This window comes from Poeciliopsis prolifica, unplaced genomic scaffold (genome assembly GCF_027474105.1).
Source record: "Poeciliopsis prolifica strain line A6 unplaced genomic scaffold, Auburn_PproV2 SCAFFOLD054, whole genome shotgun sequence".
NCBI lineage: Eukaryota > Metazoa > Chordata > Actinopteri > Cyprinodontiformes > Poeciliidae > Poeciliopsis > Poeciliopsis prolifica.
In genome coordinates, this window is record NW_026562429.1 from 526,344 (window position 1) to 552,866 (window position 26,523).

At 39.2% G+C, this 26,523-nt stretch overlaps 4 protein-coding genes and 1 pseudogene across 4 annotated transcripts; 2 read left to right on the forward strand and 3 right to left on the reverse strand.

The window, feature by feature from the left end:
* The window catches only part of LOC129378898 (MAP7 domain-containing protein 2-like), a 31,640-nt pseudogene extending 30,745 nt beyond the window's left edge, over nucleotides 1-895 (reverse strand).
* A 1,033-nt stretch (nucleotides 896-1,928) lies between these two features.
* On the reverse strand, nucleotides 1,929-10,088 carry LOC129378980 (lipase member H-like). The gene is made up of 10 exons (XM_055059491.1): nucleotides 9,720-10,088; nucleotides 7,576-7,961; nucleotides 6,805-6,913; nucleotides 6,336-6,437; nucleotides 5,717-5,806; nucleotides 5,462-5,629; nucleotides 4,776-4,865; nucleotides 4,568-4,676; nucleotides 4,098-4,271; nucleotides 1,929-3,289 (listed from the first exon to the last, which is right to left on the reverse strand). Exons 1-10 carry the CDS (start codon nucleotides 9,853-9,855, stop codon nucleotides 3,205-3,207), a joined length of 1,449 nt encoding a protein of 482 aa, XP_054915466.1. The 5' UTR covers nucleotides 9,856-10,088; the 3' UTR covers nucleotides 1,929-3,204.
* A 2,000-nt stretch (nucleotides 10,089-12,088) lies between these two features.
* Nucleotides 12,089-15,947, reverse strand: LOC129378983 (stomatin-like). The gene is given in 8 exon segments (XM_055059494.1): nucleotides 12,089-12,394; nucleotides 13,211-13,356; nucleotides 13,433-13,481; nucleotides 13,483-13,634; nucleotides 14,497-14,579; nucleotides 14,772-14,844; nucleotides 15,531-15,643; nucleotides 15,738-15,947. Coding segments are annotated over 8 exon segments (957 nt in total). The 5' UTR covers nucleotides 15,784-15,947; the 3' UTR covers nucleotides 12,089-12,099.
* Nucleotides 15,623-25,285, forward strand: LOC129378982 (SH2 domain-containing protein 1B2-like). Its single transcript, XM_055059493.1, has 4 exons — nucleotides 15,623-15,705; nucleotides 17,286-17,503; nucleotides 22,972-23,035; nucleotides 25,230-25,285. Exons 2-4 carry the CDS (start codon nucleotides 17,361-17,363, stop codon nucleotides 25,257-25,259), a joined length of 237 nt encoding a protein of 78 aa, XP_054915468.1. The 5' UTR covers nucleotides 15,623-15,705; nucleotides 17,286-17,360; the 3' UTR covers nucleotides 25,260-25,285.
* Nucleotides 25,272-26,284, forward strand: LOC129378981 (POU domain, class 3, transcription factor 2-like). The gene is made up of 2 exons (XM_055059492.1): nucleotides 25,272-25,766; nucleotides 25,849-26,284. Exons 1-2 carry the CDS (start codon nucleotides 25,347-25,349, stop codon nucleotides 25,930-25,932), a joined length of 504 nt encoding a protein of 167 aa, XP_054915467.1. The 5' UTR covers nucleotides 25,272-25,346; the 3' UTR covers nucleotides 25,933-26,284.
* Nucleotides 26,285-26,523: the final 239 nt, after the last annotated feature.

The window sequence follows — 26,523 nt, forward strand, 5'->3', positions numbered from 1 at the left end:
CATGAAAACAGCCAGAAGACGTCAGTGGACAGATGGAGGCTCACAAACATCTAAAAACAGATTCTCAGCTCAGTCATCAGATATGCAAATATATGCAAATCTCAGTTTAGTCCCAACCTGACCACAGTTCTGGTTCCACTTTAATTAACCACGGGATGAAATTACATAACTTACAGTCATACAGTGTCACCTTCTTTATAATAATCTGGATGAAGGGCTATACAGAAAAAAACACTTTAGATATAACAATGTGCTCCTTATTTACATTTTCCTGGCTCTAAGCCATCAAATTAAATAACAAAATGTCCATTTACTGGTTAATACATTTCACTCCGATAGTGTTAATAATTTCACCTGACAGTAGTTATAATGTTATGCCTGATATGCAGACAAAAGACTAAATATAATAATAACAACAAAAACATTGGATCAAGGATCAGCAGTGTTTTAAATATGTTTCTCAGGTACTAATTTAGACAAAAAGAGGGCTAATCCATACAACTATTGCATAGGCAAACACATATCCTTGTCACTTAAATATTATTTAAAAACTGAAATATCAGGAACTGCATATCAGCACCGTAAAATAGTTCTGCGATTATTTCATCATACATTCCACATGAGCCTGTGTGGGAGCAGCTGAACGCTCCCGAACCTCAGTTAGCCTTACCTGCCGTGTCAACACGCCTCGGAACCACCTGGGTCATCGTGTATGTTCACCACAGGAGCCAGACGGAACCAGGACAACTAGCCGAACAGCTCCGGTTCGGTTCGGCCGAGACAGTGACTCAGAGAAAATACGAAGAATAACAGATGCTGGGAGAGGAGAGGCAGAAAGGGAGGGGGCTCTGTCAGACATTACCTCTATTTAACCCTGTAGTTTTGACTGAGCTTAACCGGAAATCATCACAATGTTTTAAACACATTTTGTCTCAAATAAAATAAGCTAACTGCTCGAAATTAAGCTAACAACTGTTTTTACTTTTTATGTATTAGAAAATACATACATTAATATTGAGACAGTATAATTAAGAGAAAGTTTATCTAGTGAAAAGAAGGTAATATGTTCTATCTTTGAATAAAAACGGGGACAAATTTCTATTTTGTTCAAATTAAATAGTTTCGAATCTGTGACCGCATCACCATTTGGCTAATTTACATATTAATGCGCCAGCTCACGCCGCACTGCGTGTCCTAGCAACCAGGTAGAGGAACCGCTCGGCGGTGGAATAAGCCTTTTGTAAGAATAAAACATTAAAAATGACTCGTTCTATGTTTATAAGTTCAGCATAGAGTGGCTTTAGGTTCAACTGCGTCGTTTTCTTCCTCCTCCTTCCCCTGTTCTCCTCACGCGGCTGTCAAATTGGCTCGTGTCGGCGCGCACGTGCCAGGCCCCCCCAGCGGCGGCGTGACGTCACAGTCTTTACAAACCGAGGCTGGCAGGCAGCTGTAATGTGGGTCAGCGCAGTTTTAGCTGCTCACACACGTTTAGCGAGTCACAACCGATGGCAGCGCTAAAAATGACCAACACTTTAAAAATACAACAAGGACAACTTACATAATCTGTGGTTTTCACATTTGTCAACACGAATTATTTAGCCAAAACATTTATCAGATTTTTAAAAAAAGAGATGAGGAAATCTCTAACTTATTACATTCAGCATACTAAACAATTTTTAAAAATAATTTTAATTTAAACATTGCCTTTGTAATTGTTCTAAACATTCTTGGAATTCAATATGGACATTGAACTCCAACCAGGACTGCATAAAAAACATCATAAAAGTGTTTTATTCAGTTAAAAGATTTTAATGGTACAAATCTTCAGGTTGTTGTGGTACCAGAGTTACAGTCTGATGTGAATAGTTTTATCTTTTCTTTGTGTTTGAGTTTTATTTTGTCCATAAACACATCTCAGGAATTAATAACCAATTATCTTTGATTGCTTGAAGCTCCGCCCCCTTTGCATTTCGCGACGCTACAAACATCTGAACAACTTCATTTCTTCAACCAATAAGACCAAATCGAACATTTATTAATTGGCTTTTATTGTATTTTTTGACAGTGTGAAAATAATGCACAAAAAAGCAAATATTTTCTATAAATCGTACAGAAGAGAAGCTGCTGCTAAGTTGGTCACATTTACTATAAATAAATTCCTGGTAGGCTTCCTCACATCACTGCAGCATCTTCAGATGGATCTTTAAAAGGAGCTGCAGATTAAAAATAGTCATAGCTGCAAAAAGAAAGGCACAGACAAGAAGAAATGTGTTTTCACAAACCAGACACTGATCTGAAATTTAAGGTTTCTAGAAATAAAAAGCAACTCAACTTCAAATATTCTCATAATCTGGACAGGAAGAGTTAAGACATTTAGCAGGCCATGAGATCTTGGTACTTTGTAGTTCAGATTGCAAAAGAGAAGCTAGTTAAGTGATGCACCATATTCAGATTTTCATTCTGCATCTTACAACTGCAATTTGGTATTTAAGTCTTTGTTACCTTCAATATCAAACAGGAAACATGTAAAACTGTGGATATGAAATGAAAAGCATGTTCATCAGTTCTCTGCATAAATGAACACTTTAAACTTCCTGCTGGTTTTGTGTTTCATTTGATTTGTTTATAAACGTCTTTTCTTCCGCACTGAAGAGTGTTTGCTGATGAAATTATGATTTTCCTACAGGCAGGTCATTAGTTAGGATGGATTAAGCTAAAAATGGACAGATTGCAAATTATTTACCTTCCTAAAATGAAATGAAAAATGATAGTTTTTGTCTTTGTGATGAGCTGCTGCTAACTAAACATCCAGTTTAAACTGATTCTTTGCTGAGTTTGTTGAGTTTGTGTTTTTATACCTGAGTAAAACCGCAGCCAGTTGCCGAAATAATTACCAAGGCTACTTTAAAAGGTAATATGCAGTGAATGGATCGGCTGCATTAATGTAATGAATATGTAGTTCTCTGTTTAGCAGCCATGTCTATAACGGACCTCTTTATGAATGAACCTCTGCAGCCACTGAGTAACTGAAGCCGATTGGATTAATAATCCAGAGCTTCATCTCCCCTCTGGTTCTAATCTGTCCTCAGCATCAACCGTCCACTTCCTGGTTCTGGTTACCAGGGGCGACCGACAGCAGCGGCAGGTCACCGGTCAGAGCCGAGTCCGACCCGGGTTTCGGTCGGGTTGGTTTCCGTGGAAACGTCAGAGGCGAGAGTCGCAGGGCAGAGGTCTGAACGCCACCTCCATGTTTTCCTCCATGATGATGTCGAAGCGGCACATGGCCGGCCTGAAGGCGGCGAAACGACAGAAAAACAAAGATTTTCTCTAAAAACACAGACTGGAAGTGATTCAGAACGCAGAGATCAAGAGTTTCCATCATTTAACCTTCAATCCAACATACAGAATTCATTTTCTGCTTTTAGCAGCTCTAGAGTTTATTTTAATTAAATGTTTTCTGATCCCTAACTAAATAAAAACTAAGCTCCACTACAGATGAGGATCCTATAACAGAGTATTAGAGTCTGGATAATAATTTATTTATTATTACAAGAGTAAAGCCGTAATATTATGAAAATAGAGTCAAAATAATTCCAGAATAAGTTATTATTCTGGAATTATAATTCCAGAATCAGATTATGGTGATTCTGGACACCATAATCTGACCAGAATGAAGTCAGATTATGGTGAGACTTTTATCATATCACATTATTAGTTATATTAGTTGTATTATAGTAATACCAAAAAAAAGTCATAATAATAAGCGAATACAGTCGTGTTAATGCCAGAATAGCTGTAATAATTACAAAATAAAATTGTGATAATACATGAATAAAGTTGTAAAAACAACAGAATAAAGTTGTAAATTTGTTGTTTGACTCATGATCAATTTTAAGAATCTTGTACTTTTATCTGTTACTGGATTTGAAATGCGATTGGTTAATTGACTGGTTTCTAATTTAAATTTAAAACAAACAGGATGAAACTGAGTGTTTGAAATCAAGAGGGAAACTGAGAAAACTGAGCCAGAAGTCCTAAAATTAGTCATAAAAGGTTTAAAAGCATCAGTTTAAATGGTGAGTGTGGTGACCTCTGACCTGTCGGGTCGCTCCAGCGGAGTGAAGCGAATCCTCAGCAGCCTGATCTTGTAGCGAGGGCCTATGATGTTCCCGGTGTTGATCCTAACGGAGATCTTCTGGACGTTCTGCAGATCCTCGTCGAACTGGGCCAGCAGCCGAGTGGAGGTGTACTGCTCCAGGCGCTGCAGCTTACTGCCACAAACCAGGAGAATTTAAATCACAAACCACAAGAATTTAAATCACAAACCACAAGAATTTAAATCACAAACCAAAAATATTGAAACAAAATCTGACACTCAGTTAAAAATTAACACAGTTTATTGGCAGGGTCTGTAATTAATTAAACATATTTTAATCAAACCAACCATAGATAAAATAAGCAACACTTTCAGATTAAAACCTCTGGTTCTGGTCGGGACTAAAGGAAGTCCCGACCAGAACCAGGTGATCTGAATCAGGACTCTGCCGGTCTCAGGAGTCGGACTCACTGGTCTATCCGGGCCTCAGTGAAGTTCCTGCCGCTGTGCAGACGGATGTAGACGACCCCCCAGCGCAGGTACTGGTTCCACGTCACCATGTCCACTCTGTAGCTCAGCTCTGCCACCCAGAGGACACAGAGGATCACAGCACCTTCATCAGATTCTCCAGGATGTGTTTACTTCAGGTCCAGGGTGTGAAAACTTTAGTAGGACTCACTCTGGTAGGGCAGGGCGGCTGTGGTGCTGAAGAAGACTTTGGTCTGTCCCATCTTCACCAGAGCGTCTCTCCACTGGCTGACGTTGTAGCCTGCAGGCACAAATCATGGTCAACTTAGAACAAATTATGACATATTTTTTATCCTTAAGATGGAAACTACGTGCTTTTTTCCATTTTAACAATATGCATTAGGAAAAGTATCCTTCTGATAAAGCATAATCAGAGTTTTCTAACTTTTTGGGGTATTTTTTTCTTTTTCAGTTTATTTGGTCTAGAAAATGTTTTTGTCCATTTCCAGCAACAAAAATGAGAAAACTCTCCACAAGCAAACAAAGTTTAACCAAGTTATTTTAGTGTGGTAAAAGTCACTGGACGTTTATAACGACAAGATTACACTAAGAAATTTAAACAATTAATTAAATTATAAGAATAAACTTGTACAATTATGAGATTGCATTACAAAAACAAACTTATAAAATCCACATTTGTCTGGCCACAAAAATTATTCCAAGAGACACAAATGCCCCATGAGCCACACTTTGGACTCCCCTGGCTTAGACAGAAGGTCAGGTGTTTTTCTGTGTGTGTTTGTGTGTGTGTGTGTGTGTGTGTGCGTGCGTGCGTGCGTGCGTGCGTGCGTGCGTGTGTGTGTGTGTGTGTGCGTGCGTGCGTGTGTGTGTGTGTACCGAGCACAGGACAGGAAGCAGGCTTGAAGGCGTCACACTGCAGACACTGTCCGTCCAGGAAGCGGCTGTAGGAGGAGCAGGGGTATCCGGTGAGCCGGCAGGTCCGGTTCAGGGCGCACAGGAACAGGAACACGGAGCGCTGATGGTCGCACACAAAGTACGATTTACCTGCAGGAGGACAAGGAGGAGGAGCTGAGCAGGTGAGGAGTAATGATACCCGTGTGAGCCTGTGGGGGCGGAGCCAGAGGGTTTTACCTGAGAAGATGGTTTTGGGACATCCTGGTTGGTCGATTCCACCGTTGGCGTAGAAATCAATGTGACCGTGAGCTCCTTGCAGCCCGAATGCTGCCAGGAGGAAAAACTGATCAGATTCTGACTGTTTTTATTCAGTTAATATGCAAACTGTTTATAAATAAGGGTGCTCCATTTTATCAGTCAGCTGATTTATTGGTGCTGATTTTCTTAACTTTGAGAGATCGATGATCGGCTGGTTCTTATATACATCAGAAAAAGTCTAAAAATCAGCCTCCTTTCTGCTCTGTTTTGGCCATCAGCTCATCTCTGAATGGTTACAGTTAATAGCAACAACCCCATTGTTGCCAACTTAGTGACTTTCTTGCTAAATTTTGCAATATCTCAGAAAAAAAAATTTTATATTAGCCATTCAGGCTTTTGAAAGATCAGTTATCAGTCAGAAAACTGCAATCGGTGCAGCCATTGTTATAAACATTAGGATCGGTGCTTTAGCTCTAAGTTTAGTCAGTGAGAAACAAAATGATGGGGTTGGTTCACAGATCTGGTGTCTTTGTATCAGGACCAAATGAAACCTCAGCTCAGTTTCCACCACATGTTGCGGTCAGTATGTGATCCTCACAGTTCATGTCGGTGTGCAGAACATCAACAAACATGGCGTCTGACGGGTCCAGCCGCTCCTCTGGGGTGGCCCTGGTGAACATCGGCCCGGCCGGGTCCAAACCTGCAGAACACACGCTATTGTCGGTCAGTCTGCAGAACAGATTCAGTCAATGAGACAAGGAAGACCTCTGAGGTTATCAAACGACATTTTATTTTGTGGCGTCCGAGTAAAGAGGTGGGCGAATGAAAATACATACCAAACTTTTCAGCCTGTAATTTAAAAAGTTCATTTTGAATAACTTTGTGTTAGATTGTTAGATAAAAGTAACACAAATTAATATGAAAAGTGTGTGAAAACTTTTTCTAAGTTTTGTTTATTATTGTAAATACTACAGAAAAGAGTAAATATATATGCAAATGCTGAGTATTTGTGACTGCAGATCATTTTCATGGACAGATTGAATCGTCGTTGATGCTAACAGTTTTACCTGTGATGCGGCCCATCGCTCCCTTCAGGTTCGCTCCAACAAATCCGGCCAGGTGAGCTCCCAGGCTGACGCCGATGAGATGGATGGAGCTCAGAGAGGCGCCTTCTTCCTGCAGCGACACGATCAAGCAACATCAGGAACTGACGGCGAGAGAGCTAATCAGATAAAATCAGTTTTCTTTCACTTTCATTCTCAACCCGTGGAGGGAGCATTAGCTGCAGCTTCTATAGAGAAATTTGATTCAATGTGGAGTCAGGAGGAAGAGTGGAGTGATGGTGATGCGTTCACTGACTCAACTGCTTCTGAATTTCATAATCATAATTTTCAGATATTGATTACAACGTCTGGCTTCTTCTGGTGCAGATTTATTAAGCTTTCTCACATAAATGACGTAAAAGTCGGATAAAATGCAACATGATGCTTCAGACTGCAGACAAAACGATGTGATTTAGTTTCACATATGGAAGAAAAACAGATACGATTTCTTTGTGTGGTGAAAATATCTACATCAGTTTATTCAGACGACCATGAACAGGTCCGATTTGGGTCGCTTTCACCTGCTGTGTGGATGCAGCTAATTTCACGCCTTCTGTTTGCAAATTTTTCTGTTTTTTATGTATTTAAGAAAATCAGAGTTTAAAACAACAGAAACATTTTTTGGATCTTCTTGTCAGAATCCGGTCCAGAACCAGAACCTCTCGTTCTGATTTAATCGGGCTGCGTTAAAGCAGCAGCAGAATGTGACCCAAGGCAGATTTTTTGCCGTCTCACCTGCATGGTTCTGATGAAGCCCGTCAGGTTGAGCGCCGCCTCCCTGGTGTAGGTCACAGCGGTGAAGTAGTTGAGGTTGGCCGCTCCTCGGTTCCAGTCCACCACGATCACGTTCATGTCCTCCTGCTCGGCCAGCAGGCGCACGATGTGGTTGATCCAGATGGGCGGCGCCCCGGTGGGCCGGTAGCCGTGGATGACGAAGGCGGTGGGGCGGCGCAGGTCCAGGAGCGGCTGGGAGGACAGGTGGTGGTGGGCGACCTCGCGGCCGCAGTCCGGGTTGGAGCGCGTGTAGAGCAGCAGGCGGACGTACAGGCTGGTTCCCATGAAGCAGTGGGACAGGTCCAGGTCGGTGAAGTTATCGCAGGGATCCTCGGTGCCGGACTCACCTGGACGGATGTCATGGAGGTCAGAGGTCAGATGAGATTTAGAGCAACATGGGAGTCTGCTCTAAAGAGAAGATGAAGAATATTCCACTACCTGTTACTCTGTTTGGAAAATATTTTTCACTCTTTTGTATTTATATGTATTTAGTTTAATAATTGACTAATTTATTGATTATTCTGATAATTAATAAAAAAGAAACTGATACATTCTGCAGATATTTCATGTAACCACTCAAATCTTTTTTCACAGTTTTTCAATTTTTTTAAAGATAAGTTTAAAAATAAAAAATCCAACATAAATACAGATCTAAACTGTGAAAATTTAAAATAAATTTCATTAAACATATGGAAATACATCCAGAAGTATGTTGAGTAATAATATAAACATATAAAACAATTGATCCTAAATTGATTGTTTCTCCTATTGAACCTTGGATCCAGTTAAAAATGCACAGATAAGAGATCAGATGGTGATTTAAAGTTTTACAGATAAGTGTGGATGGAGGGATCAAGGCTTTGCTGTCTCAGTAAGGGATCAATTTAATAATCAGGACAAATATTCAGCCTGGAGCCTCCGAATCTAATCTCACTTCATCATCCTAGAAGAGTTAAATCAGGAGATTTCTCTTTTTATGCCTCAGACGGCGTTACAACTAAATATGTACTAATGTGATAAACAAATATTAAAGCCTTCCTGTAAATGAGGAATAATTTTCAGGCTAATCGGATCAGGGAGTTATCCGTTTAGTGATCGGGGAAACCTGGGAGTCCCAGCGGATCGCAGCGCTGATCTGATCCAATCACCACAAAATGTTCTTCCTGTAATGCCTGAGACCATCAACATGGCGGCAAACATTACACAGCATCTGCTGGCTTAATTTTTAATTAAACAAGACAGATTAAAAAAAAAGATACAATATTAGGAAATTTCAGCATCCTGTCAGGATGTCAAATATAAACGCAGCTGCATTGGAAACAGGTGACCAACTAAAAGGGTTAAAACAACTGGAGAAGTCTCCGTCTGCTTCATGTTTAGTTAAACAATAAACTGAAATGTGAAAGTTGGAAAAAGTGTTTGAATCCTGTACAATGTATTTGTAGTTGCGTGTATGGCTAAACCAAGTAACTGAGCACTTGGCTGGCGGTGGTTGATTGACTTTCAGGTGTAACATGATTAAACTGATTATTGTGTAAGTGTTTTGGGTCATGTTCGGGTTATGTTCCCTAATCTGAGCAGGAGAATCGGATCCACACTGAACGTCTTGCTGTCCTCAGATGTTCCCTGCCTCAGTCTTTAGCAGCTGCACCATCTCTTCTGGGTTTACCGAGTTTTTTGTTGCTCTAAATGAGACGACCATTTCCCAAACCCCTGAGCCTCATCTGGCGTTTCCTGCTCTACAAGCAGCACAGATAAGTGAGACGGTGGCCTCAATAGGATCAAGCGGCTATAAAAAAACGCCTCATCCCGTCACCACCTGCGTCTTCATGGAGCCAGCCGCTGATTACAGCTGCCTCTTGAATAATGAGGCTGGGGTCAGAGGTCAGGCAGGGGTCCAGACACAAACAAACCGTCTGATTCCTGACAGATGGAGACGCCTGTAAATAATCTGTTCCTGCTGAGCCTTCCTTCTTCATGCTCCACTTTTATCCATCTCGAGGTTCAGCAGTTTGTGGTTTTCCTGCTGGATCAAAGTGATCAGCCTGAACGACGGAAGCTGCGGTGAGCAGGACATCTGTCAGGGACATGTTGGAGTTTCCTACCTTTGCAGAGGATGAGGAGTCCCAGCAGAGCCAGCAGGCTGTGGAGCGACATCTTTCCTTCAGCTACAGAAACGATCTGAACCCAGACTGACGGAGCGGCTGGACGGACCAGGAGGGAGGGAAGGGGGCGGAGCATCACCAGGAACGCTTTCTAGAAGACGAGTGATTTATCCAGACCAGCTGGAGAAGAACAAGTGGGAACTTTCTACACATGAGGGAAAAGTCAGTTTAATCACTGCGGAGTGAAAAATTCAGTCAATATAATCAGGTCTAATAAATCGATAAATTGTCCCAGAAGTTATAAACGATAAAACTGATGAAAATGGTAATGACATAATAATGCAAAGAGCAATAAACTAAGAAATGCTTGAAAACAGATTCTAGTTTCTGACAGGAGGACATGAACTAATTACTTCACTTGTTTGACATTTTGTCCTATTAATGGACGATTACTTTAAAAGTAATTTAGCTGAATGCACAAACAAACACTGAAACAGATCTTTATTAAAATGTGCAGTAACTAAATGTAATCAAAGGTTTGAGAAGCTTTATATGACGCTGGATCATTAATATTTTAGATAATTGTTGTGTTTTTAATTTAACATCAGCTGCCAGGTTTGTGCAGAAACGTTGTTAGAGATAACCAATAACAAATTTAAGAGATTTTTATAGCAACCTATATTTAGGTTTATTGGAGCAAACCGAATTAATAAGGGAAGCAGATAAACAGCCTGATTTGGGTTGTCATAAAGGCTGTGATGGTTATTAATAGCTGCAGTGATGCGCCGCACCCAGCCGCCCCTCCCTGTGCATCCAGCATAAACACATGTAATTTAGCATGTGCAGAGAGCCGAGGCTGCAGTGATGCAACAGCGATCGCTGCAACCGTGCAATCAGAGCTGGACCCAAATGGAAGCGAGCCTGAGCGACAGCAGAGAGGTTTCTGTCACCAACTTCACATTCAGTCTCATTTCATCATCATTTTTATTGAATATGTTCCAAAAATGACTTCTTCATCTATTTACTGGTGCCATGAATTATTGAGGCAATTTAAGACTTAATTTTATGCTGGGGGTTTGATAATAATCCCGTCTTTAGAGAATTATATTTATCTACTTTTGTTCATCTCAGTTTGAAAAGAAAGGAACTAAATCTGTCTGTAAAACTGGACTAAAATACCACAAAACATCATTTTAATATTTTGACCAGATGAAAGTATTATTATACATTACACTGCAAAACACAAAATATCACCAAGAAATTTTAGCCTAATTTCAAGTGAAACATCTTAGTGTGCTTGAAACTCAACTATGTCACAAGTGACTTTTATTAAGGAGTTACTGACTAAAAACAAGCCTCCATGTCTGATGAAATGTTACCTGTAAGTTACTTATTTCAAGCGTAATAAGATATTAGAAAGTAAACTAAAGTTACTGGGTAAGATTTTGTATTTTGCAGTGAAATGATTGTTGCTGGTTCTAGAGAAATTTCTGCATCCTGACGTCAGCGCTTCTGGCTGTCCAGGTTAAAGGTCACTGTTAGGCCACAGTGTTCAGATCACCTAAAGAGCTTACCTTTCTAAGCCACACTCCCTCACCTGTCACCTGACCTCCCTGCTTTCAGGTCAAAGTAGATTTCCTGATGAGATCATAGATCAGACTCTGAACTCCCTCAGCTTGTGTTTGGTCTCTGCTTTCCTGATTGAAACATCCAGATTTAGGAGACCGGCTCCAACCGGACAGGTGACAAACCTGTGGAGGTGAGGTGGTTTGGTCAGCTGGTCAGGATGCTGCCAGATGGCTGCTGGTGGAGGTTACCTGGGGTCGCCACTCTGGGAGGAGATCCAGACAATTTATCCTGTCAAACATTTAGGATCCCAGAGGAGCAGATGGAGAAAGATGCTGGAAAACCGAAGAACTTCTCTGGGTTCAGTTCTTCACACGCTTCCAGTTCCTGATTCTAATGAGGAACGGGAAAATAAACGAAGGACAAGATGGAGAGACAGACGGACAGACGGATAACTGATTCTCCTAATGTTTTGTTGTGAACGTTCTTCTCATTCTGTTGTCATGGTGACAATCTCTTTAATCGAAATGAGTTTAATTAAATCAGTTAAACTCCTTTAACTGATTTAATTAAAGGATTTATTGGTGAAGTTTCCCAGAATAAAACTTGCTGGACGTTTGAGTCTAAACTAAAACTGCTGAGATTATTTATAACCTTTAATGGTTTGTAAAAATCAAAGTTTTTACTCTTTCAACTAAAAAATTTAAAGTTTCCACTGGAAAAAAAAACACAGGTGAAGTAAAACACTTTTTACCTTTTAGAATAAAGGAACACAGAAGCATCCATGGAATAATTTGCAAACACTTTGGTTTTATTAAATATGGAAATGTGATAATTTAACAAACAGATTGACGGACTCAGAGCTCAGATTTGTTTGGTTCTGCTTGCAGCAACTCTTCTCTTTCTGGGTGGGATAACTCGGCGGTACCTGCTGCGTCACGGTTTGATGAGTTTGAGTTTTTAACCGGAGGATCTCTGTGGGGAGGATCCAGACCACGACGGAGGCGCTGCTGTCCACAGACGCCAGCGTCTGCAGGTATCTGAGGCGCAGAACTTCAGGCGACAGGTGGGACGCCGCCTCCCTTAAAGTACGAGACGCCTTCACTTCCCTTCAGCCACCAGCATCTGAAACACAGAGGCACTTCAAAACCAGCACAAACATGACAAATCATCCAACTTTTAGCACACAACAACAACTCCACACATATCAGACATTTGTGTTAAAATGTGAATGAGTTCATTTTTTAGTATAAAATTTTCATTGTTCCCTTTAGTTACTGACATTAATGAGGAATAAAAACATTTCCTTCCACTCAGAAAAACAAAAACAACAGAAACTGAAAGATTTTTGTTGTTTCTACATCAGAAACTGATGTAGAGATAACAGGAGTCTGTTTCTTGTTACTTTTTTGTTTTAGTTTATTAAATTTGTTTTTTGATGAACAAATTTGTGGGCCATCCATGAGCCTTGAAATGATTTTGTTTGCCCATGACCACGAATCATGAACGGCAAAAATCTGGCAAACAACAAAACAAATAATGACCCAAAAAATGGTCATTATTTTTCTGTTTTTCTTTGAATTGGGCAGCAGGTCAAAGCCACAGGTTCTGTGTGGCGCTGCTCATGTCCTTTCTCCTCCTTGCTCTGCGCTACGCTGAAGCTAGCAGAGGCTAGTTAGCATAACCGTTGCTATGCTAATGATAGATAAACAGTTTTCCTGTAACTTTAAGCTGGCATATCAATCTGATTGGTTGTTTTTTGCATTTCTTCAGTCGTTCAGGGAGGTGGGAGACTAATTTTTTCACAGATTTCAAAATGAACTGTCATGACATGGTGACAGTTTGAACAAATTTCATGCTGCAGCTTTCAGGTAACAGTGAATATCGTGGTGAACAGGGCAGGTGGTGTCTGGTGGCCGTGTTACTGCAGCAGTACCATCGCCCGGGCCGTCCTCACAGCCTCGGCCTCTGAGCCCAGGGAGCGCCGCAGAAGCTTGGGAAGCTTCAGATTTCTGAGCTCCACTCGCTGGACCTGAACGCCCCACGGCCTGGAGCCGGGCTGCAGCACCTCCTGCAGGACGTGAAGCAGTAAAATCATTTGTAACCCTGATATAGAGATAAACCGTGGCAGCTTGCCTGTGTCTGACCTCCATTCTCATGGCTATGGTAGGCCGCTGCGTCAGCAGGTCTGTCAGCTTGAGCGCCCAGCACCGCCCTGAGGGTCGCCTGGACCAGCCAGTATGTGGCATCATAGCCATTCTGCACCTGGGTGAACCAGAGGGTGGGATCCACCACGCGGTAAAACACCACGGCGTCCACCAGTAACGGGACGCTGTCTGCTGTTAGAACCTGCAGGAAGGAGGAAACGTCTGAAATCACCTTCAGGTTTGACCACAGACTGTCACAAGCAGTGAAGAACAAGAAAAACAAGAAATGGAAAAGTAAATCTCCACCAAAATGTTGAGATTCATTTAACATATTTCCAAATTTGCTGATGTGAAAATTTTAAACAATATTTAGATTATAAATATATTTTCTGACATTATAAAGTCAGACATTTGCAAGAAAAAGTGGCACAAGTCCTCAGAATGAGATGGTAAATGATGGAGACGCCTATCTGGATCTTTTCCACAATGGAAATGGTACATCTGGAATCATTTCCTGGATCCAAAATGTTCCTGGACCAGAACATTTTCAAGGTCCAGACTCATCATGAAGCCTCCGGCAGGACACAGAAATATTTTTTAATATAAAATGCCACATAATGTCAGAGAATATGCTAGTTAATACTATAAATTTTTGTTTTTAATTGTGGAAAACTGTACATTTCCTGGCAAATGTATGAAAATGTAAACTTAAATTCCACATATTTTTATGAAAATGTTTTGGCAGAAATGCACTCCTCCCTGACCAATAATTCATTCTTCTTTTATTGAAAAACAAACATATATATCCTACATATACAGCCTCCAAATATGTAGGAGGTTTAATTCATATAAGACATGTTGCAGTTTTTCTAAAATTTTCAGTGCAAATATAGTTTGTATTTTGTTGTATGCTAAACAAAAATGTAGCAGAAATACTGAGGAAATGATGAAAAGATTAAATAAAAAGCTTTATCTGCATTTATAATCTATTTGACAAAAACATAAACACATTTTACATGTAACCGTAAATAAATGCAGTAGTAAACTGTGTAATTAGCAGAGACCTGTTGTGGGTAGATGTAAATGGAGAGAATTCGAAGGTCAACCTTCTGAATGACATCCAACCAGGGAATGAACCAGACTAAACCTGCAGGAACAAACCAACAACACTCACAATATTACAGCAGGAGTCAGAATAAAAATATATTTTACAGCCTCAGAGAAGAGCTTTCCTGTTCAGTGTCTTAAAATGTCAGAATCATACGAGTGATAAATGCATTCATTGGTATAATAATTAAAAACAAAACGACTGCAGTCTGAGTTTAACAGAAAAAGATACCAGGTCCTTTAGCTGATCCTTTAACAACCCGGCCCAGTCTAAAGATGACAGCTCTCTCATACTCCTGGACAACCTGCAGCACAGACACACACATCACATTGCATCAGTTAAAACACTGATTCAGAAAAGATATGAAAACACTTTGAAAATGGGCTCAAATTATGACAAGTGTGGAGATTTATCTAAGAATGAGTAAAAAATAAAATAAATTTGGCATCTGATCTGAATTTGATCAGTTGTACTCTACTGACGCTTAAAAATGATTCAAAACAAAAGTCTTGTTGGCTGCATGATGGTGCAGTTGGTAGTAACTGTACTATGCAGCAAGATTTTGAAATAAATCAGATTAAAAACCTTAAAAACATCCAGTTATCGCCCTTTATAAATTGAATAAAATTCACGCTAATCTCTTGATTTAAGAGAATATGTCTTTACTGTAAAATAATCCAGTCTAGGCATCATATATTGTAGTGGAAAATCAAAAACAAAGTCTAAAAACTTTTCCCATAATTTTAAAATAATGTGAAGGTTAAAACAAAACTAGATCTATTTTATGAGACTCACCACAGAATAATTCTGTTCATGCTTGGGTCTGTCCAAACAGTGAGATTTTTCTGCTTAATTATATAAGTTATGTTTAAATAAATTGTTGCAAATGATCCAGTTGATGTTTGACCATTTAAGTGTTTAATATTGTAACTGAAGCGAACAGAAGTTGGCCCAGCCAGTGGGAAGCCATCTTTACTCCGTTAGCTTTACCTGAACGCAGCTCCACGCTGAGAAGGGGAAGGTGAGGAGGATGAGCAGCACCGACAGGACCGTTAACGCCGCCTCCAGGATGCCGACAGCCCCGCCCTGTCTCACTTCTCCACCTGCACACACCAACAGAGGCAACAGAGGCAGTAGAACCGAGCTTCGCCTTCAGTTAATCACGGTAAAATCCCGCTAATGGCTAAATGTAGCGACCTGTTCCTCTTTCAACTCCAACCTTGTTAGAAACGCCGATCATCATCCCTCAGACTACTGGCAAATATGTCTGTTTCAACACAGAGTTAACCATGATTAAAAACCAGTTATGTTACATTACACTTAAATTAAATCGTTTTTCAGTAAAGTTTTCGCAACCGTTATGAGTTTGCGACGTTTGCCCCGCACGCGACACGGGATGGAGACCGCGAGCTGTCGCTTAGCAACCAGAGGAGGCGCCGCGGGCGCCCTCTTCAGGTCACAAGAAGAAGTTAAGGCAATTACTGTTTACTTTATTCTACTGTAAACCTTTAGTGCGTTAAACGTTTAGATATTTTTTGTTCTTATTTAGGGGTTAGTTTCTCAGTAAATGACACGCCAACTTCATAAAACATTTTATTATACCTTACAATGAAATCAGGGGAAATACAACAAAAAATAAAAAGCAAACCTGCAAAGTTCAGCAAAACTCAATTGTTCCAAATTACTGAAGGAAATGCAAAGGAAACTATTTTTTTTCAGTTTCATGTAAAAACATAAGACTTTCTAAAATGACAAACATACATGAAACATGTTTTTTTTGTGTGGAATATGTGTAAATTTACATTCTGTATTTTATAACCAAACTATTTCACACACAAAGTGGATTCCAGTTTAATTGGAATCAAAAGTGTCAACATGGTCTAAAACTGACTTAACTCTTCACTCTGACTGGAGACAACACGGTTTTCCTCCAAGGGGTCACCAACCAGAAGAGGGCGCCCCACTCTTTACTTGTGCATTTTATTGGCCTGCTGCATCTTGTTATTTGGATCAATAATTAGATGATTAGATTAATTTTAACTTGCTGTTATAGGTCTGAATGTGAATAAATGGGAGCTTTTGACTGTGACTGAAACTATCAAGCCTGACTGCTATTATCTTAAATTATCTTCGCATATGTTATAAAAGCATATGCTAGGCTAAGAAAATAAAAAGTTTTCCTTTTTATTCCTTTTAAAGTTAAACGGTTAAAAAGCTGTTGAACTTTCATTGCTTTGGGCCGGCTGTACCCATAGGGCATGTAGTTTAGAACAGCAAGGTGAATAGTTTTCGAGAAAACCCCCCAGAAATGAACCAAACTGCAAAAATTGACCTGAATTGAATTAAACTTACCTAAATCTTGAATTGAACTGAATCTAAATGACCTGAACTGAACTGATATGAATCATTCTTTCACAGATGACACAACACAATGCGTGTGAAGTTGCTTCTTTTTATAAAACTTAGTTGTTCATTTTCATACAATAATTGTTTCTGACAGCTTCTGATTGGTTCAGGACAGTTCTGCCTGTAAGCTTCGCTGTTATCTGCACATCTTTTAGTTTCCATTTAAGTGTTCATTGTGACATCTAACTTCCTGTGAAACTGTGAGAAAACGCTTTGGTTTCCTGATGCCCTCTCAGTGAGAGTTCTGCTCTGCACCTCCAGGCATCGAGAGCTGACCGGGCCGGCTCTGTTCTGGAGCTGTTCTGGCTTTAACCGGGTCGTGGTTCTGACCGTTTTCAGGGCTGTTTGTGAAAGCAGAAGCTCCTGCGCTGTGCAGGTGGATGTCGGCCTGTCGGCCCGGGGCCCCCGTTCGCCATGGCAGCGGCTCTGCCGGATTGTTACCACGGCCCGATGACCAAGAGGGAGTGTGAGGAGGTTCTGGGGAGGAAGAACAAGGACGGAGCGTACCTGATCCGAGAGAGCGAGTCCATCCAGGGAGCGCTGTGTCTCTGCGTCTAGTGAGTAAAACTCAGCAACACATCAGCTCTGATTAATCAGAATCAGGTCAACAAATCAGATGCTTTGATCAGCTGCTGATCAAAGCATCTGATCTTTGTTTCAGATTCAACAAAGCAGATCTGAAACACACTGCAAAAAACAAACAAACATTTTATTGAGCGTTTTGGTTTAGTTTATGATGCAATTATCTTTCTTCACTTAATTAACCTTAATTGAAAGGTCAATAGGTAACCTTTCAATTCCTTAATATTGATTAAACAAGTACTTGTTTGACTTACAACCTGGGAAAAATGTTTTTCTGCCAGTGGAACTAGAACTTTTTCAGGAATGGTGAGAAATTATTCACTTCCAACTAGGTCCTTCTTCTTGCTGAATAGTTACTTCTAAGTTTATTTTGTCTTATTTAAGTGTGCTGAGTATTTTCACCAGAGACGAGGCAACAAAAACTTATAAGTTTTGTGTTTTTACAGTGCAGACGGAGCGTCCCCTCACCATCCTCTGTACTGCAGCCGGTTCTGTTCAAACGCAAACTAATGTGTTTATTTCCACTAAAGTTGTGATGTAGAGGTTAACCAGCCTGTACAGCGTCTGTGATGAATTATTATTCATGATAATATTTAACGTATCGGTCTTTAGTATGAAAACTGTGATGTGTAGCTTAGACTGAAACAGAAACCAAGTGTTTCCGTCTGCTTTCTAGTGCAGATATCTGAGTGCACTGGGATAAGACAAACTAATACATGGAAGCTTGTTTTATGCCAATAATTTCTTAATATTGATGAAAACAGTCCTAGTTCCTCTAGCAGGTTATTTCATTTTCCCTCAATAATAAGTGAAATAATCTGCCAGTGGAATTACTTCTTATTTACTTAAAACAGGCTTTTATATTTTGCTGAAAAGTTACTTGTAAGTTAGTTTTGTCTTATTTCAAGCATTCTAACTTATTTACACTAGAAACAACAAAAATACTTGATAGGATTTTGTGTTTTTGCAGCTGATAAATCAGTAAAAAATGTAAATATTTGCGCTGTTTTTGGCTCTGAAAATAATCACGATTGTGAAAAACGATTGTCTTCTGATGGATTAAGAGTTAGCTGCAAAACTTTTACATTAAATTTTTGCAAGAAATCGGATCTTGTTTTATGCCAATAATTCCTTAATGTTGATGAAAATGTTCTAGTTCCACTGGTAGATTATTTCACCGATAAAAAGAAATGTTTCTGTGTTTTGAGTTAAATAATTTCCGGCTCCGAACCGTTTGAGACGGTTTTCGGCAAAATGAAGCCAAAAATGAAGCAAATTGTACAAAAATGTCAAAATTTGCACAGAAATATAAAGATGGAACCCTAAATAACTTGTTTACACGGTTTAAAGAAGTTTCTTTGAGTGAATTTTACTGTAATGTTTGAACAGACGACGTTAAATTACTCTTTGCGCAAGGTCAAGCTTGTGACCTTTCCAGCAGGTTTTCCCATTTCTCTGTAAAATAAAGGCCACTGGTGACAAAGAACCTTAAAAAAGAGACGTATGAGACTTCTCTTCCTTTGGCCTTTGAAGTTAGGGACTTGCAACTGCAGAAATGCAAAAAGCTTTTCTGCTGAATGTTGCAGTCAGTCTCAGCTGGTAAAGAAATAAAAGCCTGGATGAAGAGAAGAAGGAAATGCACGACCAACATAGAGAAATGAATCTCATTTGGTGTCTAAAACCCCAGGAATCAATCTGCTGCAGGACATTTAGTGTTTTTAATGCTCGGATTGAGTGACCTCACAGTAACTCAGGTTATTGCAGCTGCTTGCAGGTTTTGAATGTTTCATGTGGTACATGCAGATTAATTTGTGCTGCTGAAGTGGAAAGAAAAATAGAAATAATATCCGTATGAAGTAAAAGGAACAAAAATTAGAGAAGGAAGTTTGTGAATGTTACGCATTAATGAGCTGCAACAAACCTGCTGGTTTTTCCTGGAAAGAAACTCAACAAATTTTACTGATGAACTGAAGTTGATAACTGGACCAACTGAAACATCTGAACTGAAATCACACAGATCCTCCAGATGATGAGTTCACATAAGAAACGAATTATTTCTCTTGGTTTTCAGCTTCTGAAGGTGCCCAGAGCTGCAGTTAATTAGGGCATCTTGAAGCGATCTGTTGACAGGAACCGGTTGTGGCAGTTCAATGGCCATAACCACACAGTGGAGCTCTGAGGGTTTTCTGACACATTTTATGGTGAAATCAGACAAAACATGAGGATTAAATGGATTTGCATTTTCATAACTATCAAAAGGCAAGAAACAGCCGTGACTAATTAAATGATTAATATGTTTCAGTTATTTTTGTGTTTAATAATCACAAACAGAATATAATTTAAGAAAAGTGTTAATCTGGTGTAGGTATTTAATCCGCCTTAGTCAAATTAACAGAAAGTCAAGTTTTATGGCCACAAACGCAAAAAGATGCAGGAGACGAGGCGAGTCTTTCAAACATTTAAACCACATTTACTGCCACTAAGTTTACAAAAGTAAAACTTAGCTTGTGAATTAAATATTTAGCTTACAAACTAACTAATTATTTAGTTTGTAAAGTTAAGAGTTAGCTTGCTGATTGAATGTTTAGTTTGTAGCTAAATATTTGGCTTCTAACTAAATAATCAATCGATAAACTAGATATTTAGTTTGCTTACTAAATATTTACAATGGAACTGAATCTTTTACTTACTAACTAATAGTTTAGAGCTAAATATTTAGTTTGCAAACTGAATATGTTGCTGTCTAAATATTTTTGCTTGAAACTGTGACATTTATTATTGCTGTTAGTTTTTCTGCTGTGTAACTTTACAAACGTCTCCCCACAGACTTTGATCCAATCAAATTCAAATTATTTTTAGAAACCATGCTTGCTTACTGTAAGGCCACTAAATCCCCAGATTAAATAAAAACAGAAGTTAAAATCCCCAAATAAATCTGACGTTCACATGAATTAAGTGTGGGTGTTCAGGAACTCTATTCATGTCTGAGGTACATGTTGAGCCTAAATGGGAGAATCAAATAAAATGATGTAATCACTGGGCCGAAAACTGAGCCCTGAGGGACACCACAGAGCTCCACCAACCCTGTTGGTGGAGCTCTGTCAGCTGCCTGACCATCGAACCAGCAGCCAAATAATGATTAACATGATCCACCGACAGCAGGAACACAGCAGATAAGAAACCTGAGAGTTTTTATTCCAGGTGTGATTCTTCTGATTAAGAGCCATATTTATCTCTGGACAAGCTAGATCTATAAAAACGTGCCGCTGGAACCAAATCACCTGATGACCTGCATTAATTAGTCTCAATAAAATATAATCGTTATGTTTATTTCATTTATTTCATTTTCAATTCAGTTCAATTCAATACAAATCAAGATGAAATGCTGTCTTGACTTAAATAATCCTAGTATCTCTAAATAAGAGATTCTGTGATGCTCCAGTAGCAGTCAGTCTTGCAGTGTTTCTGAATAGGCTTCTGACTGAAGGCCATTGCTGTATGACTGTTATGACATTCTAACAGTGCAATATCAGCCCTGCAGAGATAATATCCCACAGCAACATGTTCAGCTGCTCGCTAACTCTGCTGATCCGCCTCCTTTGCTTTTGCTCCTCCTCTTTAAATCTCTCTCTGGACTTTTGGTTGGAAAGCAGAGAGACGTCACTATGATCGATGGAATAGACGGTGTGAACTTCCTCCCCCATGTCCTCACTTTCAACTCTTCTGGGATTTGGGGTCAAAGGTCAGGTACTATTTGAGCATTCATGATGCTAACAACCTACAACCAGCTGTAAAAACAACACGTTGTAACCATGGCTACGCATCATAGGAACTGTCCTAAATAAGAAAATGAGAGGGAAAATCTATTCAGCTGCCCAGCATTCAAACCCATAATCCTCCAAACAAACAAACAAACAAAAAATGATAAACAAAACCAATCAGAGCCAACAGAGCTGCTCCAACCTGCAGCGCCTTCCTAAAATCACTGAAACTGAAATGCTCTCAGAAGTACATACTGACTGTGATTAGATTAGTTTTAGTGCAAATATCTCAGTAAACTGGAAATAAGATAAAGCTAACTATTCACATGTAGCTTGTTTTATGTAAATAATTTCTTAATATTGATGAGAACTTACTGGTTCCACTGGTAGATTATTTTACTGAATACAGGAGAAATAATCTGCCAGTGGAACTAGTCATTTTTTAACCAAGATCAAGGAATTATTGACTTAAAACAAGCTCCGATATCTTGCCGCAACGTGACTTTAAGTCAGTTTTATTTTACTTCAAATGTACTAAGATATTTATACTAGAAACTAGACCAAAATACTCAGTAAGATGTTGTGTTTTTGTAGTGTTTATCTTCTCGTTTTCAGCACACAGCTGAATGTTAAATAAATGTCATTTGGGCTCTTGAATTTGGTTGCTCATTGAATGGAAACTGAGTGGAACCAGTCAGACTGTCTGTGTTTTGTGAGTGAAGTTGCTTTGCATGGCTGGCTGCCGTCGGGGAAGCGGTTGGTTTCTTTGTTCCTTTTATTTTTAGAAACCCCAGCTCTTCGTCGTCTTGCTCCACACTTTGATGGGGTCAGGTTGAGGTTTAGTTGTGGTCGAGTTTTGCATTCATCTTGTTCCAAAACGTGCTCGCAAGTGTGTTTTCACGCAAAGTAAAACGCACCTAATGCACCAAAACTCATGCAGACGCCTTGGCCAGATGGTTAAATCGGAACAATTCACTGTTCAGCTCCTCTACTGCCGGAGGGGTCAAAGGTTGCTCAGTCAATCGACTCTGTCTCTACTGTGCATCACTGCTGGTTCTCTGGTTAAAGGTCAGGAAAGGGGCAGCTAACATCTCTGCACACCCCACACATGCTGGACTTAAACTGTTTACAATTTTACCTTCAGGTCATTGCTAGCTTATTTTATCTCCCTTTTTATATATTTATGTTTACAATGTCATTCTTGTTTGTGTGCAGAAACTCAAGTGAAGTTGGATCTAGGGATGGTGGATATAAGTGCAACATTTTATAACAATAATTTGTCACGAAAAAAGGGGATGAGAAGAAAAATGAATTCCTTCTTCTTGGTCTCTGTATAGCATTCAATCAAATTTAGCGACCTTTAGTCATACCCCTTTATTGAACCAGCAGTGGATTAAAAATAATCAAATAATCCCGACAGATAGTTTAAACATGATTAATTGGAAATAGATTTATCACGATGAATAATAAACGATATAATAAAAGCCCATACAGAGACACTAGAGAGGTGAGTAATGTTGTTTCAGACATGGTGGATAATTTTAGTCTTCACAGTTTTAAAAGCAGAATCATTGCTGATAAAACGGTAATGTTGTTTCATCTCTAAACATGAAAAGTGGTTTTCTGCAATACTTCCTCTAAACTACTTCCTCACTAACAGATGTCTTGTTTTCTCTTTGCAGCAAACAGAAGGTGGTTTATACCTACAGAATCCTCCAGGCGCACAACGGAAACTACACCCTGCTGGTAAAAAACAAAAACGCTTTTACGTTTTCAACATGTGGCGTCTCTGATTAGCTGCTGCCTCCGTCTCTATTCCTGTGCCACATTACATGCTTATTTATTCCTGATTATTAACTGATCAATTTAGTTACTTTAGACTCAGTTCGATTGGGGAACAAAACTGCAACATTTGTTGCATTTTCAGCTAAACTCATTGAAAAGCCTGTTCCCCTCCTCACCTGTGGGGGCGCTGCACCAAGTGCCACCTCAGGAAACGACACAAAAACCTCTGAAGAAAGCAGTGAGCGCAAAGTCCTTCTTTAGAAAACAATTGAAAAAATTGACAGATTTTAGTGATTGTAGGGTTTCCTTTTTTAAGATCTGTTGAAATGAGATTTTCTGAGCAGAATTCAGAGTCGTGTTTAATAAGTTTAGACTTGATAATGTCAGTGACAATAAAACTGAACTGTGTGCTTGTTCAACTAGGTGAGGACAGTTTGTGAAATAATCATTTGGTTTAGGTTATTAAGTCATAGAGGTGTACTTTATGTCATATTTTGGTAGTGATCCGATACTAAGTAAATACCAGGCAAGTATCACCAATACCGATACCGATATGTATTATTTTAGTATATCATCAACATCTTTGTGTTTTGTTTTTTCCCCTTTTAATTGTTAAATATCTGAACAGAATTTAGATAAAGTTTATGTGTACTTCAGTTACCTATTTACACAATAAACAGAACCAATAGAAAAACAAAGCAAATGTTTGTGCATTGTTTCCAAGTAAAGTTCAATATTATTGATATTATCTTCGTTTTGGGTTGATCTGCTCACCCCTACTAAGTTAGAGCAACTCACAATTCAAGAGTAATGATCTATCAGATCTTGAACCAATATTTAGACACTTTGTTTGAAATAAGCTTCATAAACTTTAAATTATTTCACCATTTTCTGGTTGACTTTATTTGCTTTTTCATCATTTTCAAGTTCAACCACCTTCAGTTGTTTTGCTGTTTGTCATTGTTTCAGCACACAACTACATTTTCCACCGCAACAAAATGCAAAAACCTGTTTTTGCACCGAATGATGTTTGTTCTCACACTGATTATTATCAGTTAATAAAATAATGCGTTTGGTTGACGGCAACTCACCCACAGCTTTTCCATGAACTCATTCTGGTTTAATGAATGTGTGAAAAACAGTTTCTTCTGCAAATGTCTGAAAACCAGACTAACAATACTTGGTGAGAATTTGAGTTTTTACAGAAATTTCAGCTTCTAGCACAGAATTATTTAAAAGGGTCTTAATTTCTGGTAGATTTGTCATCAAATAGATGAATAAAGTAGATTGGAGATATTAGGTTTCATCAAAGGAAGAAATTCACCCCCATGAAGGAAACTCTCCCCCACAGCAGAGGAAACATTTCAGGTTTTTTTCCCTCCACACACCGAATGATGTCAGAGCGAATAAAAACACGACGATGCCCACGTGCCCGACGTGCCACCTTAAGGTTAAAGGTCAAATGAGGTAGACGCATGGAAAAATGGATGGGTTTATTTATTTTTTGACAAATCTCAGTAACTGATTCCATAACAGGATTTTGGTAGCTTTCAATATTTCTTATCTTCAAATCACCCAGTTTGATTTTTTTCTATTTTCCAATTTTATTTTTTCTATTTTTTCTACTTAATTTTAAATTAATATTAGTTATATTATTATTTGTTATTTTCTTTGTTGTGATTGTTACACATTTGAAACTTAATATTTTAATATATTTTTGTTAATATTATTTTATCTTTTTGCATATTGTTTTCAGTTTTTTACTCATTTTTGTTTCGTGACTCATTTAATTTAAAATATGAATATGTTGTTCATCAATATTATTTTATCTTTTTGTATATCATTGTTGTTAGATTTTAAATTTGTATGAAATGTTTATTTCCATATATACTGATATTTTTTCCATAATCACAAAATTAAATATATAAATATTACATACATGAATCCTCTTTTTCTATTGTTCCCATTTATTATTTTAACATTTTGGTTTACAGTTTACCTATTGAGTTTACGTGTTGCTTCATGTTGGATTATGCATTTAAACATTTTTTCACATTTTGCATTCTGCTTGCTGATGAAAACATTGAGTTATTGATTATCGATTTGCTGCACCTTCAGCTTCTTCATGCCTGTATCTGTGTGTGTCGCTCCACAGACAGCAGGAGGTTTGCAGGAAACATTTTAAGACTCTGGGCGATTTAATCCGTAATTACAAGAGGAAGACCAAGGACTGGCCGTTCATCTGCGCCACGCGTTGAAAAGAAAAACGCCCATGTTGATCCAGCCGCCGAGGAGAACAGAAACACAACCTGAAGCTTCGGCCGGAGCGTCGGCCAGAGGATGGGGCGGAGGATCAGCTGGAGGATCAGCTGGAGGATCAGCAGGAGGATCAGCAGGAGGATCAGCAGGAGGATCGGGTGGAGGATGGTGTGGAAGATGGGGTGGAAGATGGGTGGAGGATCAGCAGGAGGATCAGCAGGAGGATCGGGTGGAGGATCGGGTGGAAGATGGGGTGGAGGATCGGGTGGAGGATCGGGTGGAGGATCAGCAGGAGGATCAGCAGGAGGATCGGGTGGAGGATCAGCAGGAGGATCAGCAGGAGGATCGGGTGGAGGATCGAGTGGAGGATGGGGCGGACACTCATTGCAGAGAGGAGCTGCTCCTTTACCTGAAGAGGATAATGACTATGAAAGTACGTGAAATGTTTAGTCTTGGTTACCTGCAGTGTTCTTTTACTCTCTGTTTTTTAATTGAACTTCTCTGTTTTACTGCAGATGCTCCAAATTCAGATTATGTGGTTATTCCAGATTAACTGTCAAACCAGCCTGAAACCGAAGGACAACAAGAACACAGACTGAACTTTATTTGGGATTAGATGCTTTATTTTTTATGCAAAGCTCTGAGGAGATTTATTGCATTTGCACAATTTAGGTAAAAAAAGCCTGAAAAGGTGTGTGAATGTAGAGTGAATGTCCTCCCAGTTATTGACTCTGAATGAGAGGATGAACTTCTGCAGTTTCTCTGTGAGCGCAGAAGAAGAAGAAAGAAGAGAAGTAGCGCTCTGCAATCACAAAAGCTGTATTTACTTTGACATTTTGTTTTACTCCTGGCAGTAGAAACTTTGATATTTAATATAGACATTTTTGTGCTGTTTGTTCTGATGTGCATAAAATAAATCTTATCTGAACATCATTAAAGGGTCATAAGCTGTGAAACGCAACAAAATATCTGCAAGAATTTAAATCCCTTCTTTCAACAGGAAGACGGGCATCAAGTGATCAATAAAACATTTCCCCATAAGTGACATAATCTGCTAGATTTAAAACAAGCTCCTCTATCTAATTAGTAAATTTGTCTTGTTTCCAGTGTACAAAGATATTTTCATCGTGAATGACATCACAAATACTTGGTATCATTTTGTGTTTTTGCGTGTGGTTTTGAGAGCAACT